Below are 26,227 nucleotides of genomic sequence, written 5' to 3' on the forward strand. Positions count from 1 at the left end.
TTCATTAGAATTCATAGAATGGTTTGGGTTGGAAGGGACGTTAAAGATCATCTAATTCCAACCTCCCTGCCAGGGGCAGGGACACCTCCCACTAGATAGATCATCACGTATATAATTTCTAGCAGAAATTCATTTTGGATTGAGAACTTCCATGTCATTACTTTGTGAGGCTTGATTTGGTTTAGAATATGTTAGAAGCATGATCTCTAAATCAAATGTTTATAATGTCAGGTCAGCTTCAACTTTATTAGGGTGGCTCTTAAACCGATAGGCAGGATTCTTGCATAAATCCATTCAGGTTCAGTGGAGTCAGCAGACCTATCATTCACGTCTACTTTATTTGCAAGACTGATTTAATTTATAAATAGACAGATTTTACCTTGCAGTCTGGTTCTATAACGTTCTAATGAAGTTGGTAATGCTTGCGGTGGGTGCTCCCAAATCATCCTTAAAGACAGCAACGAGTTTATTGAAGGATTAAGAGCAGTTTAATATTAGGTTTTAAACTAGCAAGTTGCTCTTGTTTAAATGTCAGCAAGTCTAAAGAATGGTACCTAGTTTGTTTTTTTTTTTTTTTTTTTTCCTAATAGGCTAGTGCTTTTCAACAGATGGAAGTTGAACAAGTTCAACCTGTATCATTTTAAACTGATGCAAAAAAATATTATGTAAAGAAGTTATTTCACTTTAACAATTAAAACTGCTATTGATCTGTTTTAAACTCAATTAATATAAGCTTTTTATATTGACTTAAGCATGCATAATGCTGTCTTTTTTCAATCATTTTAAAACTGTGAACAGAGTAAAACATTGCATGCAGGTAAGTTTATGTTAGGGGAAAAGATTTATTATGCGGCATATTCAATTCCTTCTCTACGTCTATGATCCCCTCTAGTGGTCAATAATTGCCTGCTAAATGTTTCTTAGTACTATGAATTTCTTGTACATCTTTGGTGTTAAAATAGAGGCTGTCTCCTCCTCACTTGAATTCAATTTATTATTATTTTTTTTTAAATTCCTGTGCCACATTTTAGAAGGACAAAGCAACTGAATCTTTCCAAACATGCATCTGCTATATCTGTGAACAAATGTTCACTTTCTTTACTAGCAAGAGATATGTGGCACATGTAATGCACAAGCAAGAATGTTTTCGCACATCACAAGCCAGGAGGTGACTGCCCTGCTGCAGCAGTAAGCAGAGCCCTTTCTCCCCACCATGCCCATTGGGCTGAGTGAGAATGCCTGGTGCCCATTTGTGAGTCTGGAAGTAGGAGCACTCCTCGAGCAGTTTTGAATAGTGTAACGACGGTTTGTCATAGTCGTACAAGTAGTTTAATAAGTGGTTGAGATTAACTTCAGTAGAAAATTTAATTCTTTGTTTGTTTGTTTTGTTTTCCTTTAAAAAATAAAAATAAGATTACAGACACCTTGTAATTGTAGAGATTTAATATGAATTGACAGAAGACCTAGCCCCAGATTCCTGTCTTCACCTTGCTTTCAACTCAGGGTACTTTCCAATATATTTAAGAGAGGTGTAGACAGCTGCAGCTGCACACTCCATTAAGATGCCATTTCGTATCAGTTTACAGGGATTCAAGTCAGTGCTGATCAGTCCTCACTCCATTTCCTAACCCAATCTGTGCATTTCTGCCCTGTCCACGTGCAGACATACCTGACTGCTGATCATGATAGCTAACTGCTAGACTAATAAGAAAGAAATTCTGAAAAAAAAAAAAATAATATATATATATATATATTTCCAGTTTCAAATATTTAGGGCTCTAATGACAGAGCTGACAGCAAGGAAGCCACATACACCTTTCACATGAAGGTAAGGGCTGTATGCTGGCACCCCGCCCTTGGTGTTGTTGTTTGTGTTTTACATGGTGCATGCAGCAAAGGCAAAATCCATTCTCTTGAGAGTAAGCTGCTACAAAATATTATTTAGCCAGCATTATCATGATTTCTTTTTTTCACTCACCAGGGACGGGAGACAGAGGAATGGACATGGACAAAGCTGTGGACTGTATGAATGGCAAAGTTGTAAGAAGGTGTTGGGCAATATTACATGTGCAATATTATCAAATGACAGTAGGAGAAATTATTTTTTTTTGTGTATTGTCCTGTAACATAGCAAACCAGTTAGGGCATATGACAAAACTTACAGAGAAACCCAGGGAATAATGCTGCCACCTACTTGTACCATGCAGTACTTCTTACCTTACCAGATTTCTTTCTAGTTTTTATAATGTTATGACAGTTTCACTTTCAGTTGTTGCCAGTCCTTTTTCTTAGCATGCACTACTGGGTGATATGAAAATATCAGGAAAGAATAAGAAAGAAGACTTTTTCTGCACATTTTGCTTTCTCGCTCTTAACTAGGCATTTATTTAAATCCAAAAATTGGAGTAGAATTCTGCTAAAGTGGCAAAATCCTGGAGTTTCAGGACTTTAAAATGGACAGACAAGAAAACTTCATTGAAATGTTATTTTTCAGCAGACTGGGGAAGACATTACTGTAGGCCTACAAGCCTCCAGCAAAAATGTTTTCTGACTAAAACAGAGGACACTGGTCTACTAATTTCAGCACCCTTGAATAAAATTCACAGTGTTTTCCCATTCAAGTCCCTGAAGGAATATCCTAGTTCTATTTCAATCAGCAAGAACAAATGGGACTTTCGGAACAAATAAAGATTAAAATACTTTTGGGGTTGGTTTCATTTCTCAAGTGGGAGACAAAAGGATAAGGAAATTCCCTGTGACCCTCTCTTCTTGTAAAGCAGGCAATGCTCAAACTTCCTTCTTATTTCATATTTTCCATGGCTTTCATCATTCTCCTTGAAGTTATCATGAAATCTTATCTATTGCATCAATACTAGCACTACTCAGTACAAGCTTCTCACTGCCCGATGATGCAGGGAAGTTTGTGTCTACCACTATGTGGTACTAACTAATGTTGTTTTAGCAGGAGTAAGAGATCTTATTTTCAGATTCTCCACTCCCAGAGACATGCTCCTGGGTTAGGATAAACCCCTCTGAAACAAAAGTCCTCTTAAAGCTCTACTGTTAGATGGAGAGGCAGATGAGAGCTGTGAAAAAGGCCACGGAGCTACTGGCACTGCTGTACATCATATGGTTGACATAAGCCTGCCTGACATTAGCGTGCTCTCTTTTCCACTGACTGCCATAAATATTATTTTTACTTTCTAGATTTATGTTCATCTGTGTGGGAGGGTCTCATGGCTGTTCAAAATAGTTGCTTCCAAAATTACAGCAATTTCACTCGTTGGGAATGAGAGAACACCTTTACAGGCCTTCATCACAGGTTTAGCTGTGGGTTTGTGGTTTCTGAAGGTACATGTAAGACATGACTCGTTAAAAAAAAAAAAAGAAAAAAAAAGAAAAAGAAAAAAAAAAAGGCAGAATATTCCTTCACGTAATGAGTATCTTTGGAGAGCTGATGTGGCAGTAGCGTTTTAGAGGAGATTCCGTGATGCTTCAGCAGAAGTGGCTGAGCAAGCCTATGGAATAGCTTGCTGCCAAGCAGAAAAAGAGAAAAAAAAAAATGTTTTTTGGTTTATTTCTCTCTCTCAACGTCGCTGAAAAGGGATTTCAAGAGACCCGTGGCAGAACAACGCGACCCGCAGCCAGTGGAGGCCCGACGTGCCCGCGGGCCGGGCCGGGCCAGAATAGGCCGGGGCAGCCGGCCGGGCCCCGCCGAGGGGCTGACAGCGGCCGGGGGCTGCCGGGGGCCCCCTGCCGGGCCCGGTGCCCGCGGCCGGCGGAACGCAGCGGCGAGCCCAGGTTGCGGCGGGCCGCTTTGAGGCGGGCACAGCACGGCGCGGCGCGGCGAGCCGCCGGGGCGGCATGAGGGAGCTGGCGGCGGGCCTGAAGATGGAGGGCGACATCTTGGACGCGCTGGAGGCCCTGGGGTGAGCGGGGGGCTGCCGGGGCTCGGGGGGCGAGGGGAGGCTCCTGGCGGCCGCAGCGGCCCGGGCCGGCCCTGCTCGGGCGGGGAGCGGCTCGGGACGGAGCGGGGGCCGGGGTCTTGTCGCCCGCGCTGGGACTGCCGTGGCCGTGCTGCGGGGGGGCCTGGCGCTGGGGGCTGCCCCGAGGAGGTGTCTGGTCGCTGCCTGGGGCTGGGAGGTGCCCCGGCTCGCTGGGGTGGTGGGTGGCTTTGGGTTTGTACGGATAAGACGCGTTTTCTTTGTTTGGAGAATAACGGGTGCGGCGGAGTAAAAATAGTACAAAATGCAGTTCAATTATCAGTTACCTCTTAGTATTGAGGCTCTCGGGCAGCGAGTTAAAAGTGTTGGAAGGAGAATTGCTTGACTTGAGTTAATGCTGGATTTCGCATGTTTAGCGTGTATTGAAACATGGAGCTCTGTTCTCATATACCTGTCATACGTGAAAATGGCTGTTTCCTATTTTTCTCAAACCATTTTGTTTATAAATTACCTCTCGTTTTTGGCATGTTTAAAAAAGTCTGAATTATTAATTCGCAAAAGTAATTCACAAGTATTCATTTGTCTCAGTATAATTCCTAACCAGTTTATGCTAAAATTATTTAGAAGTACGCACATTTTATGTTAAACCTGCTTCCTTATTACTAATGTTTATCTGTCTGCACAGGTACACAGGTCCTCTTTTGGAGGAGGAAGCCCTGAACAAAGCAGTGGAAAATGGATTGTCTTCACCAGAGTTTTTTGACCTTTGTGTTTGGTTAGGTTCCCAAATAAAGCCACTTTGTAACATGGAAGAAAGCATCACGCCAACAGATGGTAAATGGATGCCAGTTTGTTGAAGCTATTTAGTATTTAGTGGATTCAGTGGATTTAGACTTGTATTTTTAGCTAGCAGTAAAATTAGTGTTGAAATTGAAAAGATAACCGAAAGGTAGCCAAAGAGGGGCTGATGTTTGTGTGTATGCAGCCGTTAGATTAAAGTTGTACCTTGTGAAGATAATTTTCAAAAGAAAAGAAAAAAATCAGCCAAACATTGAAAATAAAAATGGGCTCATACATGTGGTTTGGTTAATTTGATTCCTGTAACTTGTTCATCAGAAAGTTAATTACATTGATCCACTGTTTTGTGACATAAGCTGTTCACATGATAGTGATGATCCTGTGATCTGAAGAAGGAATAAGCACTGTCTGTTCCTCTTCTTGGTGTAAACTAACTGCTGGTTCATTCCAAATATCCATGTTTTCAAGCTGTTGTAGCATCAAGTTATGTTTAAAGCATGAATTCAGTATTGCTTTAACTATTAAAAAGGAGTGTCTGCTGGGATGTAGGACTTCTTTAAGAAGAAAAAAAATGTTATGAGTGGTAGGTGGTAAATATTTGTGTGGAGTCTTGAAACCTGCAATCTAAAGGTGTAAATTAAAAAAAAATAGATTATAGTTTGATGTTTCTGTAAAAGTAACAACAAAAAAGGGCCATTAACTTTGCATTTATTTCTTTATTTCCATAGGTGATAAAGACATAGAGAGCTTCCAGCTTGAGATTAGTGGCTTTCTGAGAGAAATGGCTTGTCCGTATTCATCACTTATATCTGGAGACATAAAGGACAGATTAAAAGAGAAAGAAGATTGTCTTAAACTCCTCTGTAAGTTAAGACCATTTTTGCCACTTACTATATTATTATTTTACATGCATCTTTTATTATTATTCTACAATTTACATTAAATAGTTCTTTGTGTGTGTTTTAGCATCTCTCTACAATCACTACAACCTACCTGAGCATGCATCAGCTCTCTCGTGGAGAGATGGAAATGGTAAAACTAATATTTCTTTGTGATGTACAGTTCAACATACTGAGGCCTCCTAACAATTTCTTGATCCGATTCCAGCTCAGCTGAAACTGAGACCTTCCTTCTCTTGTTCCTGAGAGGTTTGGGGGCATCTTGAAAGAACATGCGACATGATTTGAAGGTGCTGAAAGCAGGACTCAGAGGAGTGAAGTCTAGTTTTAAGCTAGACTTGGACAAAGGAGCACCAGCTGAGACTAAGTCTGGAAAGAGATTACATTGAGAAAATGGTGGTGGCAAACACTTGGAATTTGATAGGAAAAGAATGGAATAACATCAGGGACCAGTGTGACGATATGAAACTAGTCAAAGAACTAGGGGCCTGGGGAAGGAAGTATGTTAAGCAGTTAAGTATGGTGTACAGACAGGAAATTAGGTGGAAGTCAGTTCAGGTAATGAACAGGAAAATGATACTGGCCTGTCTAGAAGAGGACTGAGAGTCTGCTCTATCGTTGTCTTCTTATCTGTATTATGAGAATGTGGATGCAAAAATTTTTGAGTCCCTAAATCTGCTATTATCTGTCACTTTTCTTTCTAGTATTTCTAAGTACAGAACTCCAAGCTTTGAAGATATTGCACAGCAAGAAAAGTAAAGGTTCTCCTTTGGAAAAGCACAATGAAATTTATCGGGAAGTACAAGCTATTTGTGATGCACTGGGCCTGCCAAACTCATCATCTGATATTCCTCCCTTGTTAACCAATGTGGAACAAAAGGTATGTGTTTTATGTTTTCTCTCTTGTGAACTCTTAGTTCTGTGAGCATTCATCTTAGTTGAGGGCCTAACAATATGATTCGTGAAGGCCCTATACAACAAGTGCAAAGGGATTTTTATTCTGGAAACCAGTTTAGTGTACAGGTTAAACTATTTTAGTTTTTAAACTACTTTTAGTTATGACATAAAATATTTGAGTGCTTCCCTCAGGATGGGATGTACCTGATGAGACACTTTGCCATGCAACCTTAGGGTATGAGTTGTGGGAATGCTTTCCTCTTACCTATTCAAATATGCTGCACAAAACTTTGATTGCACGTTTACATACCTATCGTTGTCAATTCTGAGATGTATTCAAATTTAATGTGCAAAACTTATCTTTTTGCTCGTTGGTTTATGAATACCTTAATGGCAAGTATTGATTTGTTGGTTCAATTTCCTTAGGTTGAAAAATGCCTGCATTAAAACTATCTACTAAGTTAGCTAGTCAATATGCAGCCTCATACCTTATTCAACCTTCAAGTTCTTTCAGTTCTTTCAGTTGTATCCCACCAGATTCTAACTCGTTTCATTGGTGTGATGTTTAATTTAGATTCCTCACTGCAGATTTTAAGTGCCACGAACCATCTTCTCTGTTAAAAGTTTGGCTCTTCATTTCTCCCTAGTATTTGGGAAGAGAATTGGTCCCCTCCTGAGTTACAAGAGATGCATGGAATTAATTTCCCTCGGCTGCTCTCTGAATCTTTGAATTTACTAATTTTTGCATGATGATGGATCTTTTTTTATTTTTCTCCTCATTGCTCAATGGGAAGTTGAACATTCAGAGGTTTGGGGGAGGGAGCCTGTTTTTTCCATGATTTTCTTACAGATGTGGATTTTATTGTGGCAAGACAGAACCTTCAATAGATATACATACATATAAAAAGCAATATCCAGGTGGCAGTGAAAATGTCTGCATCCCCAAAGTGTCCCTGTGCTTGATCTGCTTAGCTCATATGGAATTTTTAAATCTATTCTTTCCATTAAATATCTTTGAGGGGATGGAGAAACAATTCTATTGCTGTTTCCTGAGGATTAAAATGTCAGAGTTCCAGCTAGTAACTAGTTGATTAAAGCTGCCTGGTACTGTTGATCTCCCCCTGTGGGTGTGTACAACCAAGGGGCTTGTAGGCTCCAACCATGGACAATGGCCTTCCTTGCACACTTCTTGGCTTCACTTCTTGGATACAGGTTTAGTTTCATGCCATGTTAAAGGAATGCCATGGTAAAGGAATAACTGTCTAGTGCTGCAATAGCAGACATGGTAGGCCAGCTTTTCACACACACGCCTAGAAAGTTGTCTTTGCATTACAAGGTTTTGCAAAGTCCAAGACTTCTTTCAGATAGGGTCACATGCTTGCACTGGTGTGTAGGGTGTTACTGTTAAACTGTTTACATAAACTGTTAACAGTTTCATATGTCCTGAAGCAGCAAAATCTAATCGTGTTCTCTCCCTCCCTGCCCCTCTCTACCCTCTCTCTCATATCACAAACTGCCTTGAGCTGTTTTTCAGTGTTTTCTAGGTCTGTCAATTCCACAGTGGTTATACAACTTGTACGCACTTCAGAGTGTAGAAAGGTGGCAAAACCAGTTCATTCATCTTCTCTGACTTCAAATTAATAGTGTAATTTGTGCTCTGAAATTGTATAGCCATAATGGTGCCTGTGCATTAAACGTCAATATAGCTTCAGGGAACAAGTCAGGAAAGTTGTCTGGTTTGAAGTCTTTGTGCCTAAACTTGTAGGCATTCACCAGACATAAAGCTCAAACAAAGACATCTTTAAAATTAGATAAGTATTGAAAATAAAAAGGCATATAAGTAAATGGAAGAGGGGCATTGTTTGGATTAACATACTCTGTGCTCAAAAATTTAGGTCATCTTTCTGCAAATGCGCAGTACGCCTTATGGCTAGTTAAGGAAATGTTCCTTCCTGTGTGTTGATAGTGTTTAACATCAATTCCTTTAATGACACCTCTTTCCGGGTTAGTTTTTTTGAAATCTGAGAAACCCTGCAGTTGTGTGCATTTATTGTTTCTCTGTGCAAATAGTGTTAAGCATAAAAACTATAGGTTTATTTTGACAGAGAGTAAAGATACTTACGTGGAACATGGAGCCTGAATTGTGAGCTAAAGTTTTGTTTTTTTAAAGGAGCATAGACTTATAAAACAAATGAGAAATGTTCGATACATAAAGGTATTTGGTAAAAAATAGAATAAGTGTATATTTTTATACAACAGAGTTTAGAGTCAAATCCTAATACTTTTGTCTCAAACATCCTATTTTTTGAGTATATGAACTTCCAAATCAAACTTGTAAATACTTAATGTTATCAAGGAGTTTGATTACAATATATATTGAATAGTCAAATATATGCATCTGCCTTTAGCTTTTAATTAATTGGTTTGCTTCTCATAACTGAGTGTGTGACTTATAGGATGACTTGGCTGGCACAATTTGTTTTACATTTCTGTGAATGTTTTCACTGCCCTTTTATCTGGACGCTACATGTGTAAGCAAGAGCAATACAAAAAGCAAACTTAATTTTTTATTTTTCTTCCCCTGAACTTCTGCTTGTTCTCCTTAATGCAGGGTAACTATCATGTCTAGGAATGTGAGTTACAGCATAGATTCTTGTATCAGTTGTATTCTTGTCCCCTGGCAGACAGGGTATGTGTCAGAGATCTTATGCTCATAGCTCTGTTGGTCAAGGTTGGACAACATATTCTGCAACTGTAAGGCAGCAGAATTTTGTACTTGTACTTGTACCTGTATAAACTCAGAGTACTGCTAATGCAAGTGAGGGAGTAAAGTATTAATGGAGATTCAGAAATCTGGATATGACTTTGCAGAGTGTTACAGACATGAAAGTAGATCAGATTATCTGTGGAACAAGTTTCTCCTTAACTGTTGCTTGATTCATTTTATCCAGTGACAATTTTATTATCAATGTGTTTTTTTAACTTGGAAAAAAAAAGTTTGCAGAAATTTGCAGTTTCCTAGCCAGTAAAGGGTTGTTGCATTTAGCTGCTCCTGCTTCTTCTGATTGTGAGTTTCGCTGATTTTTTTCCTTTATTGTTCCTCTGAACTTTCTTTCATATTTCAGCATACAGAAACCAGGGGTAGATGGTGCTGAGTTAGGTCTTTCAATTGTGATTCACTTGTCATGGCAGAATGTATTGTTTTTGTATGTGGAGCCCAGTGTTGTATTTACTTCTTAGCTGCCCTGGCGGCTGCAAGCTTGTAATAATTCTAATCTCCAGAGCATCTTCAGCATCTGTACTTTCCAGGTTTTCTTTCAATCTATAGCTACAGGCTATTGAGGTGTTATGTTGTTGTGTTTTTTGGCTTGCATCTTTTGTCTTTTCCCAGAAGTCAGTCTCATTTTGTTAGATTCTTATCCTTTCAACTCATTAGGACCTTTGAGGATAATATATTTCTAATTTTAATGGCTACAAACCTCTTCCCTAATAGAGCTTTTAATTCATGTGTTGTTTATTAGTATGGAAGTTCTGTAATAATTGCTGATTTCTACATCTTTTTCTGTCATGCTGATCTTATGTTGTCAATTACATTTTTTTTCTTGACTCTTCAGGCATTTATTTAAAATCAAGCATAGTTTGTGCTTAAGTACATTTGAATTTTGGAGTAGATTGAGAGGCATCGTGTACATGCTTCATTAGAATCAACAGGTTGTCTAGATTTACAGGATAGACAAGTCAGTCAGCCCTGGAGGGCTTTTTGTAAATAACGGTTGCAATGGTACAAGAATTTAAGAGAAAGAATAGTGTGGGGAGCAATAGGGTACATGAAACAGAATTTCAAACCTTATCATAATCACTTATTTTATATGGATTGGATCTAATAGCACAGGTGGTACTTCTTCTAACAGCCCAGGTGGTACTTTTAATTCATCAATTCATGCCATTTGTTCCTTCTTCTATATTAATTGCTGATTTCTTCATCTCTTGCTGTCGTGCTGATCTTATATTGATTACTGTTTGTTGGCTACCACAGTTCTACGTGGGCACTTCTCAGGTATGCTGGAGGCCTATTGACTGCAAAACAGTCAAAAGACTGTTTTGAAATAGTTTGCTTACTGCACGATGTTTTTCACCTAAATGTTTTTCTGGGGGAAATTGCATTTTTATCTTGCCACAGTGCTGTCCAAAGGTGACATAAAGAAAAGAAAAAATACACATCTTGGTTTTCACACAGAATTTGTCATTATATGTAGACCCCTTGGTATATCCTAAAAAAAAAGGGGGAACTGTTACAAAAACCCTGAAATGTGAGAGTCAATTTATCAACTATTCATTTAAGTAATTTTCTGTAATTGATTAACTACGTGCTCTAGAATTTGAGCAAGTTGATTTGTCTCCTGCAGTTACTTCACAGTGATCACTGCAGATGATATTCCTGTAATGTGTAGAACTCAAAACTCTGATAAAATGAAAAGGTAATACTAAAGGAGTTAGCATTGGACCCGACCTCTATTATAAATATTAATGTAAATGCCTGTATGCCTACATGAAGTCTTATAACCCTGGCAAATGTATCTAATGTCTCTCTTCAGCTATAGGTTTTATTGTAGGTCATGGACTGCCTTAGGCCTTCCTTGTGAAATGGTTAAAAAAGAAAAATATGTATGTAGTTTTAGTCTTATTTGACTTGATTCCACATTAAAGTAAATGAAGATGTAGTTCTGCCAATCAGACCATGTCCAAAACTTCTTCCAGTTGGACCGTGTCAGGAACAGCAATATGCTTGCAATCTACTCCTGCTTAAAAATCAGTTGGCCTGAAAGTTACGTAGGAGTGTTGTGATCATTTGTGGTTAGGTTTGTAGAAGAGTGTGTGAAAAGAACGTGTGTGCTGAAAGAAGTTCCTTGGTAGAAGCTTTTTGTAAGGAGAGAGGGGGGATGCAGCGGAGTTTGGAAGTCAGAAAGAGAGGGCACACTTCATTCCCAAATACTGAAGGCAAAACTAATGAAGAAGTAAAAGCGAAGCTGGTTTGGAGTGAGTGCAAAAGTCTTAATGTTAATTGGAACCAATAATAGGATTAGAAGGAAAAAAGTAAGAGAGAATGACCTCATACCTATCATACCTCCTGCCTTCCTTACTAGCACTCATCGTCAGCTTTCTGTAGCTAGGTCCATTATTTGTCAGTGAACTCCTAGCTTTCAATTGTTAATTTCCTTAGATGTAATTACAGTGCTTAATGATGAGTAAACCGAGTAGATTTAACTAGTTGTATTGCCTGTATGCACTTGATAAATTTGACATACAGATATTTTTCAACTATGATTGGGAGGAGAAATGCTATGCCATATAGTCTTCTTATATAGAGGTTGATCATGTAGTGGAAGTATTCAAGAACTCTTCTTTTTGTAATGGATAATAATAAGGCAGAAGACATATGTTTTTATGAGTCTGCTAAAACAAATGTGCTATATTTGATCTTAGAATTGTAGCAAATTGTGATTGCAGCAAATTTTGCTGAAATATATGTAAATATAATTTGTGTTCTGAGAATAATTATGTGTCTTGTTACAGATAAAGGACGTTCTCTCAAAAGTTCAAAAAAACCATGTGGGGAAATCACTGCTAACAAAACCTCTGAATTCTGATCAAGTGGTAAAAAAAAAAAATATCCCTCTATTTTGTTTTCTGTATTTCATGGGATGGTCAAAATTAATGCTTATGGCTTCATCTGTCTATTTTACAGTCACTCTTCTATTAGTTAATATTAAATTACTAAATATTAGTAATGCTAATCAGATACTTCCAGAATGAATGTTATTAATAGACGTTGTCTTGATATATGTACATACTTTAAAAATACTTCATAAATACATGCTATTGCAGCACTACACAGCTGCACCCCTAATTTTATGTAGTTTGTAGCAGTCAGCAGAGAATAGTCATCTTATTTGCTGAATGGGGTTAACTTTCAATTGACTTGTATATCTTTATTGAATCGAATATTTGGACATTTGGACTTTTTATTGTAACACTGCAGGAAAGATTGGAAAAAATCAATGATGCTCTTCGCAGTGAGTATGAATGTCGTCGTCGTATGTTAATGAAGAGGCTAGATGTGACAGTGCAGTCTTTTGGCTGGTCTGATAGAGCAAAGGTAAGGTTGCTGTATTTTTTGCTTCCTGTAGGTGGGAGTCTGCTACAGTTCCATAGGTCTTGTTACCAAATATACATACTGTGTAAATACACTTCCCTTACTGCTGTCTTCTTTCCCAGCAGTTTTTCATCCTGGATTGTTACATCCAAGTTGTAGGTATTGAGAAAAGGGAAGGATTTGAGTAGGTGACACAGTCCATGTCGTGTGACTGTCTATAGTTTCATAAATATATATACTGTAGCATCCTCTGTTGGGGTTTTTCACTTTAAGTCCATACCTCCCTTTTTCTTTCCTGTATCCACCCCTCCAATCAAGTAAAGTAGGAGAAAACCTCAGCATTTCTCTGGAGATGCAAGAGGAAGACAAACACTAGGCCTTAACAGAGATTGGGTGCAGAGAGCATCTTCCCACAAGGTCAGTGAGATTATTACAGCGACTGCTACCTATCTTGGGTGCAAAGCAACCGAATAAACAAACAGTCAACTGAACAGCTGGTGTGAGAAAAGCCTTCAGGTGGCTAAAACATCCAAACTATTCTTGGGGATTTTGTCTGCTGGTATTGTTTTAATCACAGTAATTTCATTTGTACTATTTTCTAGCACTCTGTATGTTAGAAAATAGACACGACTTAACCAGCCTGATATTTCTGAGCTAGAAATGCATATTGTTTCCATCCAGCAAAGTAAGAAGATAAGATACTGAAAGTTTGTAACTTGATGAATATATGTGTGGTAAGCTGAAGGCAGATATTTTTGCTCATGAGCTGCAAGATCAACTTCTAGGAGGTTTGTGTAGAAGTCTTAAGATTGACAAGCCTTAAAACTTCAGAAGCTTTCTGAAGGTGATATTATAGTTTGGCACAGACGTGCAGACAGAATCTGCTTTGTGAGGCTCACTAAATATCACTGAAAGACATGACTCTAGATTCTGCTTTGCTCTTCAGAATAGCCCACTTTAATTTCTGCAGAGGTTATGAGTGCTTTTATGGTACAAGAGAGGGTATTTACCTCAAAATTATCAGGAGATTTCGCTGTATGTATCTCTCTTACAGCTGAACCAATGCAACTATAAATTTTCAAATTTAAGGTGTACTTCTAAGACATAGCCGATGTTACAAATGACATTAAAAACAATGAATACTTTCATGATAAGTTTAATGAGATTTTTAATGATGCCAAAGCAGTAAGATGATTCCATTTCCTGTCTTAGAAAGACTGTTAATGCAAAATAGCGTGCAGTTAGAAATAACTCCATTACATATTAAATCTGTGATGAAGATTTACACAAATTGAACTTCATTTAAAATTGCATATGATTTTTAATACTTTTTCCCCTCATTTTTCTTGTAAAATACTTGTTTAGAATGTCTCCAAAAATTTGGGGGGGGATTCAAAATGTTTTGGCATTGAAATAATTTTGATTTTTTTTTTAAGCGATGAAGCAAGCTCTTACCCTTTTATAATTAATTAGCTAGCTTGCCTTCCTCTCCCTCTCCATTAAATAAGTATTGATATCTGTCTCTGTTTTTGATGGTGTGTTTTGGAGTGTGAGGTTTTTGTTTGTTTGTTTGTTTTTTGAGGAGTGGTGGTAGTGTATTTTTTGTTAGTTTTTTCTGTCCCCCGGGGGTAGTTTTGCAGATTGAAATGGATCCATAAATGATGTTGCAATTGCCTAGCAAAATAGCAATGACAAAGAACAGCACCTGTTGCCTGGTCCATCCAAAATCAAATGTTTGTTTACTCTGAAGATCATCATAGTTGTTCACAGGAGGTGTATTTATTTTTCATCTTTTGTTAAACAAGTAAACATCAAAGTGGATTTGGAAAAAAATCTTATTTTTTCCCCTTCTCAGTTTCACTTTTTCATGGCTTGCACAAGTGTTCTGCTTCATTGATGTAGATTTGCACAAATTGACCTGCATTTAAAGCTATTCTGTTTTCATCACATTTTGGAGTGGTGTTAAATATGGCTATTTAAAGCACTGCTTCAGAGAGAAGCATGGAGCCTAAAATTTAGATATGTTGCCAGTGGATAGGAGGGCTTCTGTTGTAAAAGTGCTAAGTTCAGCATGAGTCAAACATAATCAGCATTTCCTTGCACATCATCAGAGAACAGAACTGGTAAGAACTGGCACCAAATTTTTCATACATCACACCTCATGCTCAGACTCCAATGTACTGAGACCACTGTGTGGCTTACAGTGTGTGTTTGCGTTTGTATGCCTCACAAGTAAGTAATGGCTGAATTTTATTGTTTAGGTAAAGACAGATGACATAGCACGCATCTATCAGCCCAAGCGCTACGCATTATCTCCAAAGTCAACGATAACATTAGCTCATCTTCTTGCTGCTCGAGAGGATTTATCAAAGATCATAAGAACAAGTAGTGGATCAACACGGGAAAATACAGTCTGTGCTATCAACAAGGTAATGTTTCTTCTTGGGGTATGATAAAAGGACATGAGAGTTTACAGACCCATCAAAAGTAATTCTGGAATTATACTCTTTGTTTGATATTTTTGTTCCTTTTTGCAAGATGGTTATAGCTGATGCTTTTAGCAAGAAAAGTTTGCAGCATTCCAATAAACACTGCATCAACTTCTTTTTTATCTTACTACACGGTCACACAACCAGATTAAATAGTAATCTAGATGAGAAAGAACACTGGAGGAAGTAGGCATAGTTCAGAAGTTACTTTTCCCTTCCTACTGAGTTGTTCTTTTTGAACAGCAGTCTCAGAAAGCAGGGCTACACTAGCCAGTTCTCAGGAAGAGTCAATGCTTTATCTTTCTGGACAGCTTGGCCTGTCCAGCCTTTTCACAGCAGAATCTGCTTAGCTTTAATCTGCCCTCCAGCAGGGTCAAATGCACCATTCACAAATAAGATAAGAAAGATAAGAATCATCCATTTGCTTTGGTATCTGTATTTTCATAGGAAAGGGACTCCATTCAGCATAAAATTATAGTAGTAGTTGTTTCTTTTTCTTACTCAACACAGAAACAGTTCTCACCTGAGAACTGTTAATTTTCCTTACAGCTACTAGAGAGCAGGTAGAGTATACTTGGTAAAATAGGGGAAAGGAGGAAGAAGGGCTGCTTCAAGTTGGATTAGGACTAGTGAGTACATACAATACTTAATACAATTCGATTAATTATTGATAATTTTTTGTTGTTGTTCTTTTTGTTTGTTTCTATATTTGGGTTACAAATTTAGGTCCTTGAGTTCAGTGGAATTGTACACCTCAAGTTAAGGTTACATGTTAGTCTTTCTGGTATTGGTGCCTGGGCTATGTATTGTCCAGCACAGTAACAAAAAAGTAAAACACAAGGTTTTTTTTAGTTTCCTTTGTTTTTGTTGTTGTTGTTGTTGTTAACAGGCATCTTTTAGTGTTTCAGTACAAACCACAGATGTTTCTGTGGAAGTGATGTTTAATTATTTGGTAAAATTGTTTGGTCTGGCTACTTGTAATAAATAAACATAGTACTGCCTTCTGGACTATAACAAAAGTTGAAGCTTGCAAGTAACTACGTTATATTGTTATGTTTGGTTGGTTTTTATTTTTAGTAAGAGGTCTTTAACTGGAGTGCCTGAGACTGAGTCAAGTATGTTAATATTTTTCATGTAGTGTGCGTAGGAAATCTGAAAACAGCAACAAAAAGACCTACTTTATTCTTCAACTTGACGTTTTGTGTAACTTTGTACAGTACAATCTCCCTTTTGGTACACTGGGTAATACCTAAGAAGTTCTTTTTTTTTTTTTTTCTTGAAAGTGTTATTGCAGGGCGTTATGTATTTTTGCCTTTTCCAGCTCTCTGCTCAGCATCAGTACTTTCTAATGTAAGGCATACTGGTGTTCCTTTTAAGAGCTGAACATCAGTTTGGCAATTTTTTTTTTGCTGGCTGATTAGGTTTGAAATTCTTCTTGAAAATGAAGTAGAACAGCAGCAGCATCATAAGAAATTATGTATATACATGTATGAATGATATATTGCTTTGTTGCAGTATTTTGCATGCAGTTTTCTTCATAATGATTTCACAACAGTACTATGAGCTAGGTAGCTGCAATTATTTAAGTCTTAGAGGATCACTTTGAGTTCTTGTCTCCTGTTGTCATGCTGCAAGTTACAAAGGTAGGAAATAGGAATCCTAATTTCAAGCTCCACAGTGAAGGAACCATATTTCCTCTATAGGGCAGTCAGCATATTTTTTCCATGAGAGAATTACCCTGTCTCCCTTTAAGTAATTACTATTTAAAAACTAAAAATTATGTATTTTACCATACAGGTTCTTATGGGGAGAGTACCTGATCGTGGAGGCAGACCAACAGAGATTGAACCACCTCCTCCTGAAATGCCTCCTTGGCAGAAAAGACAAGAAGGTGGTGGAAGAGGTGGCTGGGGAGGTGGTGGAGGTGGTGGTGGAAGGGGCGGCTGGGGTGGCGGAGGGGGTCGAGGAGGGGGAGGAGGAGGAGGTGGTGGTGGTGGTTTTGGAGGTGGGGGTTTCCGAGGTGGTGGAAGAGGTGGAGGTGGCTTCCAAGGTGGCAGGGGTGATTATGGTGGCAGGGGAGGCTATGGTGGCCGGGGAGGTTACGGGGATCCATATGGTGGAAGAGGAGGTGGAGGATACCGGCGATACTAAAAAAAAAAAAAAAAAAAAAAAAAAAAAAACTGTAAATACTAAGAGTAACTGGCAAAATATAGTGGTGGTGTTTACTGGTAATCAGGAATTTAGCTATGGTACCTTTGGTTTAGGTTAGTTTTATGTATGACCATATGAACCATCGCATTAGACCAACTGATGTTGTCATTGAATTATTTTAGTTAACTGAACAGAAGTTTTATACTAAAATATTACGACTAGAATACTTGTTTTTCGTACTGGTCATGTTTTTTTATTATGTCCTCTTATTTAAAATAAGCCTCAGAAAACTGAATAAAAACATTTTTAAAGAAAAAATAATTTTTTGATGTTCAGGCCTCTCTAATTATTGCATGTTGCATGTCCATTCCCCTGCTCCTAAGGCTGTATAGAAGGGAGAGAGAGGAAAAAAAAAAGGCCTAAGAACCAGAGGGAAACACTTTCAGAAGAATGCTACTTTCAGGCTTTTCTCTTCATCCAGTTTTCTTATCAGACGTGTAGAAGAATTTTGATGTTAAAACCCTTAATGCTTTGATCAGAATTATTCAGTTAGGTTACTTATTCTTCCAAAGCTTATCATAAAAGTAATATTTTGAATTACTACTCTACAGAAACTAATAAAATTAGGTAGTTTTGTGCATTCATAAATATATTGGAGACTAATTGAAGGTCAGAGTGTGTACCATAAAATCAGAATTGTTGTGACTTTTTTTTAAATGTTTATTATAATTTTACCTGCTTTCCATGTTATTGAGGTTTCATAAAAGTATTTTAAGATCAGATTGAGTTGGAAACTTGTGCAACCATCATGTCCAGTGGGCATTCATTCCTGTTGCATCAGCCTTTAAAAATAAAGGTTGGGTAAAGCTGAGCTTCCTGAGAAAGAACGTGCCATTTCTTCTTTTTTTTTCTTTTTTCCCTCCTGCTTGATAAGGTATCTCATACAAAAGTTGTTCTTCCCCATTGAGTTCTCTGGAAAAAGTGCAAAGGCAATTTTCAAAGATTTTTCTTCTCTTATTCTGCCAACCAATTGGTCTGATAACTTAAAAGAAATTCTGTCTTGATATGATATGGGTATCTTCTCCTTCACACATAGTGCTACTCTAGAAGAAGAGCATCTAGGTGAGGAGTTAGATTTTGTATAATTATGGCTGTAAATACATACAGGCATGTTCACAGCTGTCAGTTAAAGAAGGCAATTTCTGTTGTCCAGTTTCTTGAGACCTCCCCTGTTATGATGCCACCTGTGTGTAGAGGTGGAACAGGGAGACAATGCCCAAGTGTATATTTGTGACGGTATTTATCAGGGTCACATTACTGCAGAGAGATTCAGGAAGGCATCTGAAAAACCTGGGCATGTGTGTTGATGGCATAGCACAGAAACCTTCCAGCACTTCCACTGAATATATAGCTTAGTCTTAACTGCAGGTTGAAATTTTAAGATCTGATTGTAGTTCATGTTCCACAGTTATGAGGTATGTTTTGTTTTTTTTTTTTTTCCATGAATCTGCTGTTGGTGTCTGTATTTGGTCTGCTTTCAAGTTGTTACTCTGTCTTCAGGGACACGTGCATTGTGTCTCCAGTTACAGAGGCAGATCTGTGCCTGAATGTAAAGTTCTGTTTAAAATCAGGATTATCTATCACATCCTTTAAAAGCCTGTGTAAGATGTTATTAATTAGTCACCACCGATGCATTCATTTGAAATCTTAGTCTAGATAAACTTGAAAAGTTTCCCTCCTGTAACGTCCCTGTATGATTGTTGTTTGTTCAAGTATGTTGCTTTATGATGGGACTGATAGAATCTTATCCACACTTGGGGTCCCAGCAGGTGCCTAACAAAGAAGGGCAGGAGTTTTCCTTGCTTGAACACATTGGCTTGGATGTAAACTCGGTACAATGAGTTGACTCTGCTGGCTTAACTTCACCACCTGCTAGCAGTATGGTCTCTATCGCTTTTTTCCATGCTCATTTCTGTTGTCAGTGTCTGCTGTCATTGCAGAGGTGCTCATGGGTCATGTGGGAGCATTGCACTGGTTTTCTTGCTTTTGAGCTTGATTTTTGTCTAGTGCTATAGAACAGCTCAGTTCATGACATTCTTTGTGAGACTACTGGCCTTGGAACTGAGAAGTATTGGTCAGCAGTGGAGTAGAAAGAGTAAGTTTTAACAAACAAAGCTGTAATTTTATTTCCTCATCCGAATTATGTTATTTTTGCTACAAGTAATTTCTGAATAGCAGCCGAACATTTAGTAACACCAAGGAAATTCGGAAGGTTTGTCTCTGCATAAAAATTTCATCAGTCAAGATCTGAAGTTGCACTGGCTTAGCTGAACTGTTTTAACTGTGGATGTGCCTTGGTGCTTTTACACTCACCAGTTTATGTAGTTTGTAACAGGCAGGGCAGTTCGGAATGAAGTAGACCATCAAGTAAACCAGCTGTGTGCCCACATCCAATTCTAACAGTTAAGTATTCCAATGTCATAGTTCAATTGTACTGATGTAGACCACATAGAAGACAAGAGTTTAAATAGGAGGAAGTTTAGTTGGAGATTTTATTTTACTCAGGCCATATCATTTTTTCTTGAATAATTCCAAAATGCAAAGGCAGTAGTAGAAAAGTAAAGTAAGCACCACCATATTTCATAGAGCTATCGTTTTATCAGTTTTCTTTACTGTCAGAATGTATGTTTTTAATTTATCAAAAGATGCAATAATAACATTAAAATCATCGATTTAAACCTCTTCTCAAATTTTTCTGTTTTAGTCCTGACAAAAAGTATTTTTCAAAAATTCTGTTGTAATTTTTTTTTCATATATATGTTTGTGAGCATTTTTGTGTTTATTAAGACTTAGTGAATGGTTTTGGTTGCTTGAGAATTAGAAAAAAAAAGATTTTCGTGTCAGGATTTGAGAGACTTTTGTTAACAGCTGTAAACAGTGAGGAATAAAGTACTGTATTTAAAGTTACTTGCATCACTGTAGTCTGATTTCGATTCTCTATCTCATAGTGCTCCTGTGTTTGTAAGCAAGAATTCCAGCTGGTGATTTGCAGTAATGATGAAACTTATTTTTTATGATTGTGACCAAAATAGACAAGGCAGTAGATAACAGTACAGGAAAATTTCACCAGGCAGGACAGATTCTAGATCCATCCCAATTGTATTGTCTCATTTGAAAGTGTCAGTGTCCAAATGAATAGGACAAAAAGCATAGGTCTACATGATTGCTACTATGGTCTTCATGTAAATTAAGGAAGTAACTTCTCATTACTTGTTAAGCTTTCAATTTTTAATTTCTGTAATTCTGAAACAAAACACAACTTGTTCTTGCCTCCCCTCTTTCAGATATTTTGATGTTCAATACCTCACATAAACACCTTTGAGATACAGTATTTTGAGTTTTGCTGTAAGGTAAATAGCAGATCTTCAGGGTGCTGTGATGCTGTCTTTGTAATAGCCAGCCTTATTAGAAATTGCAGAAGACTTGTTTAAACTTCATCATGCTGGTAAATGTTTTCAGAATTAGTAGATTGTGCTTTGCTATACTTGGAATATTAGAGTGGCAGAAACAAGTGTCTGTAGCGTCTCAGCCACTAAAATACTGAAAGAATAATCTGCACAGGCCTAGCTTCCCAAGTGTTCTCAATGTTCTCAGGTGCAAGAGAGAGAGAAGAGGCTCAGACACTAGGTTAGTCCCAAAAGTGTCCCAGATAACAGAATCGAGGAAAATGAATTTAGGTTGTTAAGATTTTTCAGATAGAAACACAGAGTCAATGTGCAATTTTAATATTTTTTTCTATTATAAATATTAAACCAAAATCTTACACTTTTATATAAATCTTTACAATCTGTACACTTTTTCAATCTTCTTTAATAGCATTAAAACAAAAACTTTTCAAGTTGCTGTAGAGATCACTTACAACAGAATAACAGACGACTGCTATAACAAAGAATTCCAAAAGGTAGTTTTGGTATTTTCAAAGGCATTTCTAAGCTACTTTAAATGCAGTTTTCTTAAATTTGAATATTAAAAGTAGACTGAATAATATAAAAAGTAAAATGGCAGAGCTACTTTATCTTTAGAGAATCGGATTTTTTTCTTAAAAATAAACAGTAGTTGGGGTGGGTGTGTTCATTTTTTTTCCTTCCTGTATGTACATGAAACACAGCTGAGCCTGGAGAAAGCATAAAAGGTAAGTGCTTTTCACTTTTATTAACAAGATAAACTGTAAGTGGTGTTCAATGTCATTGTTTGCTGATAAGACTTAAACAGCACTTGGTAGTTTATCTTTTTTTCCTAGCATAGAGGAACATTAAGATTAACAGAGATGCATTTGGTGTTTGCTCATAGCTCGGTAGGTTTCAGCAGTATCCCAGTACAGTCCATCTTTGCTATTAGCACAAGTCTTTCATGCATCAAAATCAAAGTCCCAAGAGTAATAAGAAGGGACTATCACTAAACAGAACAAAAAAGGAAAAAAAAAAAAAAAAAAAAAAAAAACATTGTAAAGAGATGTTGGCAAACAAAGAACCTGAAGGTAGTTGAAGAGCTCTCAAGTTTTCCAGGTATCAACCAAGTCATTTGAAGCAGGAAGCTTTCAGCAGACATGAAGCACCACATACTGGTTCTGTAGGATGTTCCTGCAAATAGGTGTTGTAAGTAATCCAAATTGTTTGTAGGAACAAGAGGATGACAGAGAGAAATGTTAAGTTAACATTTACGCCTGTAAAAATAGGGTCTTAACTCAATTTTAAGCATTAAGTACTAAACCTTAGTACTCTGTAACATAGTAATGCTGGCCTTTGGGCCAGCTGTTGATATTAGTTTGTCTACTTTGGAGAGGGAGGGAAGGAAATGAACAAGGATATATATGTATATACACATACAGAAATTCTATTAGAATCCAGAGTTCAGAGCATAAGCAAGCAGTTAGCTGCACAACAGGATTTACCAGTCTGTTGCTCTTTTAAGGTATTTTCCAAATACATGAAAATATATTCAGTATTTATCCTGTTTGTTTTAGTTGTTGCAGAAATAGATTTTTGTTTGCTAAATGCATATCAAAAATTCTCCTTGCTGTAGTCCTGCATAGAGGACAAATATCAAGAAGCTTACAGAAAATTGGCAAAGCAAGTTTACAAACATGACCTGAAAGCCATTTTGACTGCTTCACTAATCAAAGTGCAATTACATATTAACTGTTAATAATTCAGGTTTAGTGTATGAGGAACAAGAGTTGCACAATCTTCACAGCTGCTATTTTTGTCATACGCATTTCAATTCTTTACATACCATATTTATTTACAGTAAATAACAAATTCCATTACTACTACTAGTACTACTACTACTGTCTCCTTCCAGTCATGGAGGTACAAGCACAATCCAAAGGCTAAACAAGAATTTAGAACCAGTAAATTGCTAAGTAGTTTCCAATGGTCCTTTTCTTTTTTTAAACAGTAAGTAAAGCATTCATATACTTGACAATTAATGACTGTAAACTAGAGATAGAACATAGTCTTTACGCCACTTTGAACATAAAGCACGCATGCTATTATAATGGGTCAACTAAAAATTCAATCTATAATGGTAACTTGCAAGTTTTGAAGAGCATTAAGTATATGTTATTAATAAATATGTCAAATCTTAACTTCCTGCTGTTTACATGTATGATGAGAAATGCCTGCTTGATAAATGCAAGTGAGTTTTATACAACTGTAAGTGTAAGAATTACCTTGAAACGCAAAGTCAATTTTAAAATTGACTATTCTGACAAATATACCAGTAACTTGAAAGACTGTTTTGTCATCTTTTGCCAGTATGAACACTTAGTAGCATTAAGAAAACTAAGTTACCTCCCTAGCACCTTTCACTATACAAAATTTGTACACATGAGAGCATGGTCATCTTGACTCTTTATCTAAAGTGCATGTGAAAGCTATGATAAAGATAATGGAGAAATCCTGGTTAGAGCTGTAAGATGTTAGAAGCTCTGAAATACAAAGCTCTGAAATACATCTGTTGCACTGGGAAACAGTACAGTTTCCCTCATAATACAACCTTTAAGGTTGTACTCAGATGTCGCAACACTGGTGTCATTTGACATTACAAAAAATAATCAACTTTGTCCCATATTTATGGTAAAGGAACAGCAAGCTATCCTTTAAGCTCAATAAGTAGGGCTCATTTCCACAAAAAGGGAAGCAGTGTTCACTCTAAACTCTCAAGTCTCATATTTTACCTTAACAAAGGTAAGCATTTGAGCAGCAGGACTACAAAGCTCTGAAGGAGTTTTAGAATATTTGTCAGTTTATCCTAACAAAGCCTAAGAATCAAGTAATCAAATATCATTAGCTTTACTTATTTTAATATTTTTGCTAAACTTCAGAAATAAAGGTCACAGTTGACTTAATTATTTTAATTGTTTTCAGATACAATGCGAAGGAACTCTCTCTCTTAATGGAATATTTCTGCAGTTTTACTTAAATGCTTAGCTTTATTGACCATGTTTCTACAAACCTGAATTTGGACCAAATCTGAGGTGACAGTCTTATGAATAGCTATGTTGTCAGAACATTTGTAGAGTAATGTGTGCTGCCTGCAGCCAACTCACTGTGGAATCCGTCATGAACATAAACTTCAGGAACAGTGTCACTCCTTTTAAAAGCAATCCCAGAAGATACGATTTTCATCATGCAGATGATGCTAAATTACCTTAAAAAGGTTAAAGGAATTAACTGATACACTTAAGAGTGTATTTCTAATACAGAAGTACACAAAATAAGGAGAGCATTTCTGTTTAAAATGCTTTGGACTAGCTCTCCAGATCACTTGGTAAAGCAGCTTTGTCATGCCTTCAGTCTTCCATTCTTCCATGGGGATCTTCCCCTTTCCTGCTAGGAGCAGTCTCTGTGCTGTAGGTCATCAACTACATGATTTCTTCTCTGGATTGTAAGAGATTCGATTGTTTTATGTGCTTGCTCCAGCTGGATCTTTAAACCTTCATTGTCTGCTTTTAGAATATTTCTTTCCTAGACAAACAAAAAAAAAATAGAGAATGGGATTTGATTTTAAATTTGTTTCAGTATTGTCTGGTTGTCTATTTAGGTTGATTGGCTTAAACATAAGTTGGAGATGTCTCTTAACAGTAGAAAAGATACTAGCTTACACGCAGTAACATTAAAAGGATGAGACCTTTTAGCTAACAAGCAGTTAATGTATTAAGACTTAATCATTTGCAAATTATATATGTTTTATATGAATACACAAAGCTATCTATAAAATGTCTTATCAGTCATTAACAAGAAGTTCCTCTTACAATCCAAAGCAGAGTCTAAATGAAGACACGTTGTAGAAATGTGTCTCTTTACAGTGCTTGATTACATGGTGAGAATCAAGACATGCAAGACATAACAGTAGATACTATATTCTATGAAGTTTGGAGCTTGTACACAGAGCTGATTTAATAGCATTGTAATCCGTGAGGAAAGAAATAACAGAACTACTCTATGCATTGTTCAGAACAGTTGTCTCCAAGGCAGGCTGGGATATTTACATTTTTTTTTATTTTTTTTTTTTTTAACTTTTAAGAAAATGTTAAATCTTTGAACAGATTTCTAATTCCTTGTTTAGTAATGGCTAATGTGCATCTCACTGTATGCTTTTTGGTTCTTCTGTATTCTCTGTACTTCTAGAAACTTTTTTTTTGACTAACATTGTTGTCTTAAAGTTGTATTAGAAGTCAGATTTTCTTCAGCCATAAATATTTTTGTTAAGGTAAGTGTTAAACTGGTTTCAACATAATGCCTTATGTAAATAGTATGCTGTCAAAGTTACGTTAAAACGTTAATTTGAGTTTCTCAGTCTTGCATTCCATGTGCAGAAGACTGTTCCTTAAAATAAGTTATTTTGTGGTGTAACGTGCTGTCCTAAGCAGTCAGATTACAGTCACATTCTTGCTTGTCACTTATAAGGCTACAGGGATGAATGTAACCATAACAAAGGCTTCAAAATGTATTCCCTAAGCCCTGTACCACTACTAAAATTTACATTTGAAGTGAAACATCACTGATGAAGTTAAAGCAGCTAAGAATTCATGATACCTCTCATGGATTGTTCTGGCAATTATACTGGAGTACAGTGGTAGTGTGACATCTTCCCACTCAGCCACCCCCCTCTAACCACTTCACAGTACTGTTGTACAAAGCCAGATTTGTTTTGCTATGTACATACCTGCTCAAGTTCGTGGTATGAGGGTTTATAGCTGTGATGCTCCTCCTTCATTTTCTGGCTGGAGTCCTTGTTTTCCCATTTAACATAAGCCTTTTTTCGGCTTAGTATTGGGCTTGGACATGGGGATGGTGGGGTAGGCTGGAGATAAGGATTTTCTGTTATCCTTTCTTTCTTCTCCGTCTGCCTATGAGATACATCACCAACTTGCAGTACAGAATCAGTCTGTGTACCTTTATGAACCACAGCTGGTTTCAGTCTTACTGAGATTTTCTGAGCTGAGGAACCCATCAGCATAATGGTTCGGTCCTTGCTGCCTTCATTGTGTTCCACTACTTCTCCATTAGAAAACGTGAATGGTCCTTCTTCTTGTCCTATAGAACATGCATCATAAATTGAGTCAAGATTTTATGCCAAGAATAGAGAACCAGCAGGTACAGTAATTAAACATGATTTTAATGAATAAATAAAACTATTCTTTATTTTTACATTGGTAAGTGTAAAATTGGTGTCATAGGACACTTTTCAATATCATGTGTCTTGGAACAATGCTGTGCCCTATCTCAGTAGCCTAAATATGGTTTATTAAGAGAAAAACAGAAGTCTTCCATCACCATCACAGCATACCTACCATTGAACTCAGAGAAAAGCCTCCAGATAATTTATATA

The 26,227-nt window shown here is 37.2% G+C and overlaps 2 protein-coding genes across 3 annotated transcripts in view; one reads left to right on the forward strand and one right to left on the reverse strand.

The window, feature by feature from the left end:
• The first annotated feature begins 3,444 nt into the window (after window positions 1–3,444).
• Window positions 3,445–20,299, forward strand: FAM98B (family with sequence similarity 98 member B). The gene is made up of 8 exons (XM_035329125.1): window positions 3,445–3,929; window positions 4,630–4,778; window positions 5,471–5,605; window positions 6,346–6,521; window positions 12,113–12,193; window positions 12,579–12,695; window positions 14,954–15,121; window positions 16,979–20,299. Exons 1-8 carry the CDS (start codon window positions 3,865–3,867, stop codon window positions 17,330–17,332), a joined length of 1,245 nt encoding a protein of 414 aa, XP_035185016.1. The 5' UTR covers window positions 3,445–3,864; the 3' UTR covers window positions 17,333–20,299.
• Window positions 20,300–21,107: 808 nt separating this feature from the next.
• The window catches only part of RASGRP1 (RAS guanyl releasing protein 1), a 43,766-nt gene continuing 38,646 nt past the window's right edge, over window positions 21,108–26,227 (reverse strand). For both annotated transcript variants that reach the window (XM_035329120.1, XM_035329121.1), the window contains exons 16-17: window positions 25,562–25,932; window positions 21,108–24,360 (exon numbers count right to left, since the gene is read on the reverse strand). In XM_035329120.1, coding sequence (XP_035185011.1) covers window positions 24,226–24,360; window positions 25,562–25,932 — 506 coding nt within the window. In that variant the 3' untranslated portion in view covers window positions 21,108–24,225. The remainder of the gene's footprint in view (window positions 24,361–25,561; window positions 25,933–26,227) is intronic.

Source organism: Oxyura jamaicensis, chromosome 5, assembly GCF_011077185.1.
Source record: "Oxyura jamaicensis isolate SHBP4307 breed ruddy duck chromosome 5, BPBGC_Ojam_1.0, whole genome shotgun sequence".
Taxonomy (NCBI): Eukaryota; Metazoa; Chordata; class Aves; order Anseriformes; family Anatidae; genus Oxyura; species Oxyura jamaicensis.

Coding starts and splice junctions, on each gene's coding strand:
- FAM98B (XM_035329125.1), top strand. CDS start 3,865: ATGAGGGAGCTGGCGGCGGGCCTGAAGATGGAGGGCGACATCTTGGAC. Junction 3,930..4,629: donor GACGCGCTGGAGGCCCTGGG/GTGAGCGGGGGG, acceptor CTGTCTGCACAG/GTACACAGGTCCTCTTTTGG. Junction 15,122..16,978: donor CAGTCTGTGCTATCAACAAG/GTAATGTTTCTT, acceptor TTTACCATACAG/GTTCTTATGGGGAGAGTACC.